This window comes from Aquarana catesbeiana, linkage group LG03 (assembly GCF_042186555.1).
Source record: "Aquarana catesbeiana isolate 2022-GZ linkage group LG03, ASM4218655v1, whole genome shotgun sequence".
NCBI lineage: Eukaryota > Metazoa > Chordata > Amphibia > Anura > Ranidae > Aquarana > Aquarana catesbeiana.
The window spans coordinates 574,519,747-574,531,419 of NC_133326.1; the positions used below are offsets into that span (position 1 = coordinate 574,519,747).

Below are 11,673 nucleotides of genomic sequence, written 5' to 3' on the forward strand. Positions count from 1 at the left end.
AAACACTCCACAGAAACTGCTCTCCTAAAACTCACAAAATAGCTAAAACCAATAGTCACTACTCTGTACTCCTACTCTTGGACCTCTCTGTTGCCTTTGATACACTTGACTACCCCCTGCTCCTCAAAAAGTTCAACGCCTTTGGTCTCCGTGACTGTACTCTTCATTGGTCATACTACCTATCCCACCACACCTCCAGTGTCACTTACAATTCTGCCTCCTCCACTCCTCTTCCTTTATCCATTGTGGTCTCTCAAGGTTCTGTTCTTGGACCTCTCCTATTTTCCATCTACACCTCCCCTCTGGGTCAGCCAATAGCCTCCTATGGCTTTCAGTACCATTTCTACGCTAATGACACCCAAATCTATCCCTCTACCCCTCAGCTGACTCCATCAGTCTCCTCATGAATCACTAATTTACTAACAGACATATCAGTCTGGATGTCACACCACTTCCTCAAACTCGACCTGTACAAAACCGAGCTCATAATATTTCCTTCCCCTGACTTCTCAGTCAGGATCAATGGCTCAACCATCAACCCATCCTCGCATGCCAGGGTGCTAGGTGTTATGCTGGACTCTGAACTCTCTTTTCTGCCCCACATCCAATCACTTTTCAAAGCTTGCCACCTCAATCTCCGCAACATCTCCAATACACATCACTTCTTAATCAATGGCACCACAAAGCTCCTAATTCACTCCCTGGTTACCCTCGACTACTGCAACTCCCTCCTCATTGGCTTACGTTTACATAGGCTATTCCCCTTTAAGTCCATCATGAATACTGCCAGACTCATCCACCTAACCAACTGTCTTGTGTCTGCCACCCCTCTCTGCTGATCCCTCCACTGGCTTCCGCTCATCCAACGAATAAAAATTCTAAATACTAACCTAGTCACCTACTCTCAGCCTCCAGGTCTTCTCTCGAGCCTCTCCAATCCTCTGGAACTCCTTACCCCAATCTGTGCGTCTATTTCCTACTCTGTCCACTTTTAGGAGATCCCTAAAAACCCCTCTCTTTAGAGAAGCCTCGTCTGCCCCCACTTAATAACTGTACTTTTATTTTTGCCATCAGCTCAACCCGCATAGTTATTAACTTTTGTAATAACCTTGACCCTCCCTTTTTAGATTGTAAGCTCTAACGAGCAGGGCCCTCTGATTCCTCCTGTATTGAATTGTATTGTTACTGTACTGTTTGCCCTCATGTTGTCAAGTGCTGCTCAAACTGTTGGCGCTATATAAATCCTGTATAATAATAGTAATAATCAAAGGTAGGTCTTTTACAATATTGTATTTTACACTTTAGGTGACACCGGTGTTTCTTTAAGTAAAATATAGTATGTGCAGATGCAGAACACTGTACATTCCCATTAAGGAATCATGCTAATCATAGGTCATGATACTTTGGAGCAGTAAGTTAGCACTCTTGCTTCCGAGCTATAGGTTCCAACAAACGAACGGTCCTAAAAGCAACATGGAGTTTGCATATATTTCCTGTGTTTGTGTACTTTCATCGTCACAGGCTATTCAGTAGATTAGGATATCTGTAATTATAGGAATTTAGTCAGCAGTATGAGCGGCTACCAAGTTTGAAATGTCTGCCACATGGCAACTTTTGATTTATTATCCATGCAAAAGTTTCACGCTTGACTGGGGTGTACATTGAAAATGTAAACGCTTATTCAGAACAGTGTCGACAGTACCACATTTCCTGAATACAGAGCACTGCACATTCAGTTATCACATACCAGTCCAATCTGCGATTATTCATTCATAAACTGAGTTTTCTTATCATGTTTTTAACAATAAGCAACATATTGTATTCTCTTTCTGTCACAGAAATGCTTAGAGCTGAAGAATAGCTTGCTGGCACAGCAGAGAGGAACTCAGTCATCACTGGAACGCCTCAAAAGTCTCATTAGACTGATACAAAACGAACAGATGCTTCAGGTTACCATGACAACCACGACCACCTCCTCCTCCTCATCCTTGCTAACTGTCCCCTGGATCAAACCCTCCGCCGCCACCCCTGCTTTACACAAAGGCCTGCAGCAGCCTCAGACCAACAACTGACACAGCCAGATGGAACAATAACTTTAAGCAAATTTTGCCAAGAAGGAATACATGAGAATAAAAAAAAATGAAAGGACTGCCTGTCATTTTGTACTCTACAAGTACACGCTCATCAACAGAACTCGCAAACACATTAACATGGGTTGTGACAGCGGCAATAGCGAAGAGACCAAGGCGTGCTACGCTACATGCCAACACCTTCAGTGCTTATGAGTTTCTTCATTTTACTTTTTTTGGCCTTAATTACTTATGGATTGTTATAATGAAAAAAAAAGCAGAAAAGAAAAACTAAGCGAAAAATGGGCCAAACTAAAGCAAGAGGCATGGGGAAAGTTGGGTCTTGCTTAAATCAGTTCAGCTTTTTGTTCTTATGTCAGAAGGCTGAAACATGGTAGTTAGTACCAATGGGGCTTCAGGACTGTATTTGGGGGTTATGGATAGATAATGGAAAAATTAAGAGTAGTTTTTCTTTCGGACTCCAAATAGCCCTTTGACGTGAAAATTGCCACATGTATTCAGGTTCATTGTCTAAGGGGCTTCTTTTCTAAAACAAATAAGGGGTAATGTTAGGAACTACTCCGAGCCTTCAAACAAAAAGATATGATTTTTTTCCAGTATTATTACAGCTGATATATTAAGAGAAAACTGTATAAACTTAGCGTTTCTAGTGGGATATCGAAGTATTTTCATGCCGATGCTTGTGTATACGCTCGACTATTTATCAAAAAATGACTGTACAATTCCTTAACTTCATTAAGGTTCTTTATACTTATTTTGCTATCGATGTCTGTCATGCAGCTTTTTGTTCTTTCATTTCCTTCTTTGAAAGATATAAGATAAAGTGAGTAACTTTGCTAGAGCGACTTATTTTACATTTTGGTAAAGAAGAATTTTTTGCTCTTTTTTATTTTTTAAACAGATATTTTTATTTCTCTCTTTTTTTCTTTCATTTGCCAGCACAGACAATATGCCAAAAAAAACCTTAACCTTTTTTGTACTGCATTTTTATTGTAAAATATGTAATGTGAATGGAACAATATGCGTTTTTATTTTAAGCTGCAGAAGATTCTGCTTTATGGTACAGGAGATTTAAAGAAAACTGCCTCTAGTGGAGTTTTACATATCTGATATAGCATTTTGTTTTGAATTATAGTTTTTTTTTTAAGTTTTTGATTATTACAGAAGGGGGATTGTGAGGGCAGGGGAGTCGGTCACATTATTTTTAAAGGTACGGCTTCTAATGCGATGCATTTGCTGTATATTCATTAGCTAGTCTTCCTGATGCAACAGTGGTCAGCCAAGCCTAGCACCTCATTAGGCCACAGGATTGTCAGTGGGTCACTAGACAATGGATCACCTTTAATTCCAACATGCATTTCCTGTTTTCTCGATCGGCAGGAAAATTGCTTATTGAAGTCAAGAATCTAAATTAATCAGCACCTTTCAGAAATGTATTTTGTTGAGACCATTTATTTTTACATCTACAGATTTAATCTATGCTGTACTGAAGGATAATTTGTCACTCTTGAAATACTTATTCATCAGTCAGCCTGGTTGAGGTGTTGACATTGTAATTTACTTGCCAAAACTGGTTTCTCAGAACCACCTGAGCTGATGTTCAGGGAAGAGCTGAGCCTGTGGTGTCCGTTTCAATACATTCCTCCTTATAACTGCTCTGCATCGTTCTTACTTTTAGCCTTTCTTATGTTATCTAGCAGAAGTATTTCCTCCTCGGTACGTAAATTATCGCTGAGCCTGTCTGCACTTTAAAAAGGACTTGAACTGTGGAATATGTGCCCATAAAAAAGGCCAGAGGACTAGTCAAACGTTTTGTCTCTAGGCTCACTTGTCAGTAGGCTGATCATCTCCCTGCTACTGACTTAGTATACCATGTTCTGCACTGTCACTATGTGGAGGCAGCCATCTTGGTAGGGGCAGGGGTTTGCTTCCTCATGCCAGCGCTCCACCCTGATTATTCTTGGATGAACATTTAAAAGAGAAGTTTGGAAATTTTTTTTTGATCATACTTTTTTAGGTGGATGCAGAATTGGATCGATGCTGCATCTGCCCCGGTGAGCTTTAAAACTGAGAAACGAGCGATCAAACACGGCTGATCACTCGGTTCTCAGAGCTCCCTAAGCAGGGAGCTGGTGATTGTCAGTCACTGGCTCTCTGCTCAACCCCCCCCCCCCCCCTGTTCACTGGAGTGTTGGGCTATGGAGGGGGTGGGAACAGCTGGCTCAGCCTCTCAGCGGATCCAGGGTTGTGGGCCGATCCCGCTGTTTGCTGAAAACGGGTCATAGGAATGCAGAACGAACTTTGGCTGTACTTCTACTTTAAGCAACAGGAAGAGAGGTTTAGAAAACAGATCCACAGAGTGAATGAAGCAGAAGCAAGGGAGATCATTACACTGCAGGCCCTTGGGTAAAACTTCTTCTCTAGCCAGGAAAACAGTGACCAGTATGGTAGTGACATCACCTAATCCCACTCCAAATCTCCTGAGCTTAACGGCAATGCCGTAGACCTGGCACTGGAGATATACAGCTATGAGGCTAAAGACACAGGAGTACCCAAAAGTTTACTTCAAGATATTTAATCTTAACTTTTTAAGTTCAGGTCCACTTTAAATCTGCCTTTCTCAACCTTTAGAAACCTCTGCCTCTGCTGATATCTGTTACATCTACAACTCGCAGTACAATAGAGTGATCAGTAGCTCTAAAACATTTTTATAAAAGAGAATAAACATTGTGACATACATTGAGTTTTTAGGATAGATCATTTGTCAACTCTTCTGCTTTAAATGACATTTATGTTGTAATAAATAATTACAAACTAAACCAAACATTAGTAATGGCTGTAAAAGTTAAAAAGTCAAATTGTAATGTGTTCATACACTAGTGGTCACTGGGATAGGGTCCCTTACGTTAATGTTCAGTGGAAAAGTACCCACTAGAAACCCTTTGGCCAAGGATTTCACCAACCCCCTTCTTGAGAAATCCTTGCTTTAAGCGATATATGGCAGAGGAAGAGGGCGCAAGGGAAGAGGTGACTTCGCTATGTGCATGTGGGAGTTTACAAGGAAGAATGATATGGAATAGAGATATGTCAGAGGGATTTTTTAAATGGGCACTGCAGACCTGCTGTACAGACAACTATTTATCCAGCTTTTTGGCAGCTCCAGCACAACTATTGCTAACATTATAAGTGTAATCACTTGTTTGATTGATGAATAGGGCATTTTGAAAGCGATGGAAACTTTTTAAAGGAGCTCTCCACTTTTAGAAAAAAAGTGTATCTAAGGCCTCCAATGTAAGAACAGAGAATAAATCTTGTTTCCCATTCCTAGTTTCTTTCTCAGTGATATGATCTTGGTGTTTAGTAGCAATGCCACCGCAGGTAAAATGTATTTTTGCTGCATGTCCTTTTAGATATGATGGTGCTGTGTGAGTCCTCACAGGGAACAAACCATGAGCATCCTTTAAAGCATGGGTGCTCAACCTGTGGCCCTCCAGCTGTTGCGAAACTACAAGTCCCATCATGCTTTTGCCTTCGGGAGTCATGCTTGTAACTGTCAGACTTGCAATGCCTCATTGAACTTGTAGTTCCGCAACAGCTGGAAGGCCACAGGTTGAGCACCCATGAATAAAGTGTATTTAAGACAATACTTTTGGGGGGGGGGGGGGGGGATAGACAGGGAATATTTTTGATTCTTCTTTAGGGAGTTTTACAATTTAAGGTAAGGGGACTTGTGCTTTAAACCTTCAAACCCCCAGTCATACAGCAGGGTGCTCCCTTCTCACAACAAAACATAAACATTTGGCCATTCATTTAAATGTAGATTTGCCCTGAGTGACGGTATATTTGGCCAGACCTACTGTCATACCAGTTTTCACCTGCTGTGGCACTGCTCCTTATGCAGTAAAAAGCAAAGAAAAGATCAGAGAAGGAAGGGAGGGACTTCTTAGTGTTCCTATAAGAAAGGGTATCTCATATAACTTTGGAATTAAAGTGGAACACTCCCTTAAGGCTTTGGCTGCCCAATTAACTCAGTTTAATCAGTGTTAGAAATTATGTTTTTTTTAACAGAGCAGTTATGAAATATCAGTCCACTCAAAGCTAATATTCTGTGTGGGGAGTTGCAGGTAAGATCGCCCACTGACTTCTTAAAGCTCTCAATCAGTCCAGCACCAAAAAAACAGAATTTAATTCAAGACCTTTCCCTGTATTCATCTAATTTTTATTGCTACCAACGTACAGCTGGAGAAGTGAGTCTCCTTGGTCATATAAAATGGGAAAATCCCTGTTGTACATCCCCCATAGATTTAAGAAGTCAGTAAATAATAAATTATAGCAGTGTCCCATCCATAATTCAGATGTCAGTTTTGGGTGGAATGGTATGTACATTTGTACCTGAGGTTTCCTCACTCATCCCAGCAGCATGTTCCACTTGTACGTTTATTTTTTCTACTGTTGTAGTACTTGACGCTAACATATATGCTTCAAAAACAGCCTGCTTGTGAAAGTATCACTCTGATCTCATATTGAGAGGAAAATTTAACATGACAATACGGCCGCACAGAGCAGCTCAGTCACACATCCGCATATCACACAGTTGTGAATGTCTTATGAAATGGGACTTTGGTGGTCAATCACTAATAACGGGGCCCCCGCCACCATTTTCACAACTCCGGGAGAAACTGTGCAGTACTATACAAATCTATTTTAATACACTTAACAATGGGTTGACCAAGATTTTTATATTCTTTTACTGATGAACAAATAAAAAAAAAAACAGACTTGACATAAAGATAAAATAAACACAGTTGTTATACATTGGTTATTTTACACCAATTATGCATTCAGATAATGGCTTGCAATGTAGTTTTTTAGGTTAAAATTTTTTTTTAAGTTATTTTATTCTTGAATAAAATTTAAAATGTGCAGCTAGAAAATGTAAGGGGAATATATGAAGAAATGTATTGGACTGTTAAAAGTAGTCTTATTTATTTTGTTTTACTTTAAGGGGACAGTCCATTTAGTGTGCATAGAAAAAAAAGTGTTTGTCCTAAATATGCCAATGTAGTTTTACTTATCTATGATGCATTAAAACTTGATTGACAATTTCCTTGTCAGTATTGAGATGTATTAATGGTAGTATGTTAAATTTATGTTGTTTTTCATAGATTTTCCTCAGCTTTTTTGACCGTGTTTCATCAAGCTCCTGCCCACAGCTCTTTGGCCCAGCAATGACTTTGGTTTGCACCGAACCCAAGCTGATTACTAGCCAGGAGTATATGGGAACACCATCAGGAAAAGAAAATCTGCTATTTTAACTGCCTATTGCTGTACTACAAATTGTGCTGAGGTGTAAGTGAGACTAAGGCTGGGTGTAGATGGTTCGAATTAGTGCAAATTTCTTTTCTGCAACCCTAAGACTGGCCATAGATAATTTGAATCATTAATGGGCAGGCTGAAGGTACCAAGTTGATCGAACGATCAATTTAAGTACAAGCCTGCCAGATTTTCTTTTGCCACTGCTATAGCTCCTAGCAATAACCACTGTCTTCCTCTGGCAGGGACGGCTTTCTGTGGGTGCAGGAAAGAAATTTGCACCATCTATGGCAGGGATATGCAATCAGCGGACCTCCAGCTTTTGCAGAACTACAAATCCCATGAGGCATAGCAAGACTCTGACAGCCACAAGCATGACACCCAGAGGCAGAGGCATGATGGGACTTGTAGTTTTACAACAGCTGGAGGTCCGCTAATTGCAGATCCCTGGTCTATCAGACTGAACAACCTGCATCATTTTTCATTGTAATGCACTTCTGCCCTCTGTGTGAGCCCCTTCTTCTTTCCTCAGAGTGCAGTGCCTTTTCTGCAGTCTACATTTTCTGTGTAACCAATGTAAATATGTACACTAATGAGTGAGAAATCACATCTCTGGCCATTGTGTTTGCACGTAATAATCTACTAATAGGACTTTATTTTGCTTACTCAATCCCTTTAGCAGCGATAGAAATCACTTTGGAGAGAGGGTGAGGTTTCACACGCCTCCCTGTCTTCTCCTGCTGTCATCTGCTGTAAAAAAAATAGGTTTATCCTATAGAATCCTGCTTTTGTTGATTACATACTGGGCTTTGCCACTGCAGACATTTCCGTTCCATCCAACATTGACCTCTCCACCAATTCACAGAAAAAAACCCTTAACAGAATCCAGCTAATTTTTTGTAACCCCTTAAGCATGCGTTTCTGCAGTTCCCAGCCAGTGTTAGGGCTCATTCACACAAGGGTAGGATCCTGTGTAAAAGTTTGTATGTTGTACACATGTAGTGTTTGTGCTAACGTTTCCATATGTACAGCTTTTATGGTCCTTGTTGTCTGGCCGCCGCTGCTCAGGGTCAACATCTAAATATCAAAAATGTGTGGCCAGCGGCACCACCATGGATTACACACTAGTGATGTTTACATCTCCCCCTAAATGAGTCTTTTATGCAGCACATGCGCACAATGACCTCTGATTCTGAATGACTCAAGGTCATTTTGAGCGTGCATAGCCGCTGCATTAATAACTCATTCAGGGGGAGATGTAAACATCTACATATTGTTGATATTTTCATTTTGATACTGATATTTGTTGGCCTTGAGCAGTAGCAGAAGCCAATAGGGTCGCTGTACTTCATTAAGCACAGACATTTACATGCATACAACATAAAAATACAATCTATACACAGTGGCATGAACAGAGATTTAAACATAGATTTTTCTACTTTTGGTGTATGCAACTAACACTGCAGACCAAGACAGAGCAGTGTGCATGAGCCCATAACATACAATGCCGCTGGGTTCAGATCCATATAAATTACAGATCTATATGCATGAGCCTTTATACTAAGGGGTTGAGAGGTCACACATACTTTCATATGTTAATGTAATTCCAAAGGTTGTTTTCAGTCTATTTAATTTTCATCTTTAATTCAGTTTATTTCTGGTGATCTTGCCATGAAGGGTCTAGTTCAGGCACTTCTTGTTATCACAGGACCAATGTTTTCTCATTTCTGCTCCTTCATTGTCACCCTGCCTGAAATCACTCCTATTGGAGGCTTCAAGACACACATTGCAAAGACATGGTCCATTCCTGTCATTGTTGGGAAGCCGGTCCTGAGCAATGGCGTGCAGGCATTGCTCTAGCAAGTGCAAGTAGACCAGAGGTGGCTGATATTCAAAAAAGGATGACAGAAAGTGAAAGCAAGCATTTTATGTAAAAATAAACATGGAAACTGTTTACGGTAAACAGTACTTTAGGTACCCAAATGTTATCCAGTTAGGTTCCGTTCACATCTAGGCATTGCTAATTTTCAGGCGTTTTTGTACAGGTGTTTTGAAGTTGACAAGTCACCAATGTAAAAGCAGTAAAATGCCTGTAATCTGCCAAAAACGAAGCTAATGTACTTTTTTTTTTGAGCGACGGGCGTTTTGCTTTAGGCGACAGAATGCTCAGATGTGAACAGGGGCCATTGAAATGAATTGGATCTGTCTTGTTGGGCGTTTTTAGAGCTGAGGCTTATGCCGTGTACACACGAGCAGACTTTCGACAGACTGAACTCCGAAGGACTTTTTGATGGTCTTTTGACGAAGTTCCGACGTAACGGACTTGCCTACACACGATCACACCAAAGTCCGATTGATTCGAACGTGATGACGTACGACCGGACTAGAATAAGGAAGTTCATAGCCAGTAGCCAATAGCTGCCCTTGCGTCAATGTTGGTCCGTCGGACTAACATACGGATTTTTCAACAGGACTCGAGTTCGTCGGAAAGATTTGAAATGTTCTATTTCTAAAGTCCGTCTGATTTTTCGACAGCAAAGGTCCGATGAAGCCCACACAATCGAATTGTGCGGCGAAAAGTGCGCTCGTGTGTACAGGGCATTAGAGCAGACAAACGCCTAGATGTGAACGGAGCCTAAGGCGTGATTTTACCGCGATTCAGCGGGCGACGATCAGAGTAAAATCAAGCAACCAGAATCACGGGACGCCTGTCACCCAAAAGAAGCTTATTTTTATGCTGGTCATACACTTGTTTTTTTTCATTCAGCTAGTCCAGGTCTTGGATGCCAAAACTTTCCAAACCTGTGGAACATGAGGGGACACACCCACTTCCTAAAATTGGGGGACATCTGTTAGCATTTACAATCACCTAGACTTAAAGCAGAGGTCCGCTGAAAAAAAAATATTAAAAGCCAGCAGCTACAAATACTGCAGCTGCTGACTTTTAATATATGGACACTTACCTGTCCAGGGAGCCAGCGATGTCGGCAGCCGAAGCCGATCTGTCCGTCGGCTCTCGGCTGCTGCCGCCGCCATCCTCAGTAAGGGAATAAGGAAGTGAAGCCATGTGGCTTCACTTCCTGGTTCCCTAGTGCGCATGCGCAACCTCTCTGGTCCCTGCTGTGTTCTGTGTCTCACAGAATACAGCGGTGGAGGACAGTGTAGGCGCCGGAAGTGGCGTAGGTCACCGCAAGCACTGCGGTGATCTATGCAAGGAAGTGGGAGCAAATACCTGTATTAGACAGGTATTTGCTCCCTCCTCCCCCCTGAAAGGTGCCAAATGTGACACCGGAGGGGGGGAGGAATCCAAAAAGTGGAAGTTCCATTTTTGGGTGGAACTCCGCTCTAAAGTGTTACTAAACCCACAACAGTAAAATTAGTCTGAATATGCAGTAAAGCATGCTTGTTATACTCACTATGGAACCTAAGTGGTTAATCCTGCACATTGTGTAACAAGGCAGTTTGATCCTTTCTTCTCTGTGCTTCCCTTCTTCCACTGTCCCTAGTCCATCTTCTCATAGTACAGAGCCTTGGGGGCACTCCGCACATGCTCAGTTTGGTGTGTATTGCTAGAGGGTTTTTAATTTTTTTTTGGGAGGGTGTATGTGATCAGCACAGAAGGTCAGTGGTCATGCAACCTCATAGGACAGTCAGAGGATAATGAAAACTCCTCCTACAAGCTTTAGCGAGTGCTTGGCTGGACACTGGTAGAAGTCACATACTGCTGATGAGAAAAGGTATTTAGCAGTTTATATTTACTAAAATAATTGAATTTTCATGTTCTTAGGCCTCGCACTCACAGGGGCCTTGCGGCCGCCTAATTTGCCTGACTTGTGTGGGAGTGGGGAGAGAATGTCCCCCAGTTAGTGTCCGCAAGCTGGCGGTGTAAGCGAGCGAGCCCGTAAAGGGTCAGTATAAAGCGCTGCACTGCTATATTAACAGCACCGCGCCGACCTGAAGCATCTTCCTCAACCTCCCTCGGCACTCTCAAGCGCCCCCTCTCACTGTCTTCCAGCGCTGCTTGTGTTGCCAGGTTGCCGATTCTGACAGAACACATGCAGACAAATTGTAGAGGTGGAGGCGGAGCTGATGGCCGCTGCTGAACCCACCAGGAGGGATGCATGGATGCACATGGGGAGGGGGCAGTGAGAAGAGTGCAGTGTGGGAGAGGCCAGTTCTGGTGCTGTGCTGCTAACTTCAGTTGTTCCATGCATGCCACTGCAAAGTGGCCCCTGCAGTGATGGAGCAATAAATTAGGGCTCATTCACAC

General features: G+C 42.0%; 1 protein-coding gene across 5 annotated transcripts in view; it reads left to right on the plus strand.

Moving 5' to 3' along the window:
- PHF21B (PHD finger protein 21B) overlaps positions 1-7,166 on the plus strand; it is a 213,015-nt gene extending 205,849 nt beyond the window's left edge. For 3 of the 5 annotated variants that reach the window (XM_073621924.1, XM_073621926.1, XM_073621925.1), the window contains one exon: positions 1,839-7,166. In XM_073621924.1, coding sequence (XP_073478025.1) covers positions 1,839-2,072 — 234 coding nt within the window. In that variant the 3' untranslated portion in view covers positions 2,073-7,166. The remainder of the gene's footprint in view (positions 1-1,838) is intronic. The other 2 variants (XM_073621923.1, XM_073621927.1) reach the window with 1 other exon arrangement.
- The last annotated feature ends 4,507 nt before the right edge of the window (positions 7,167-11,673 follow it).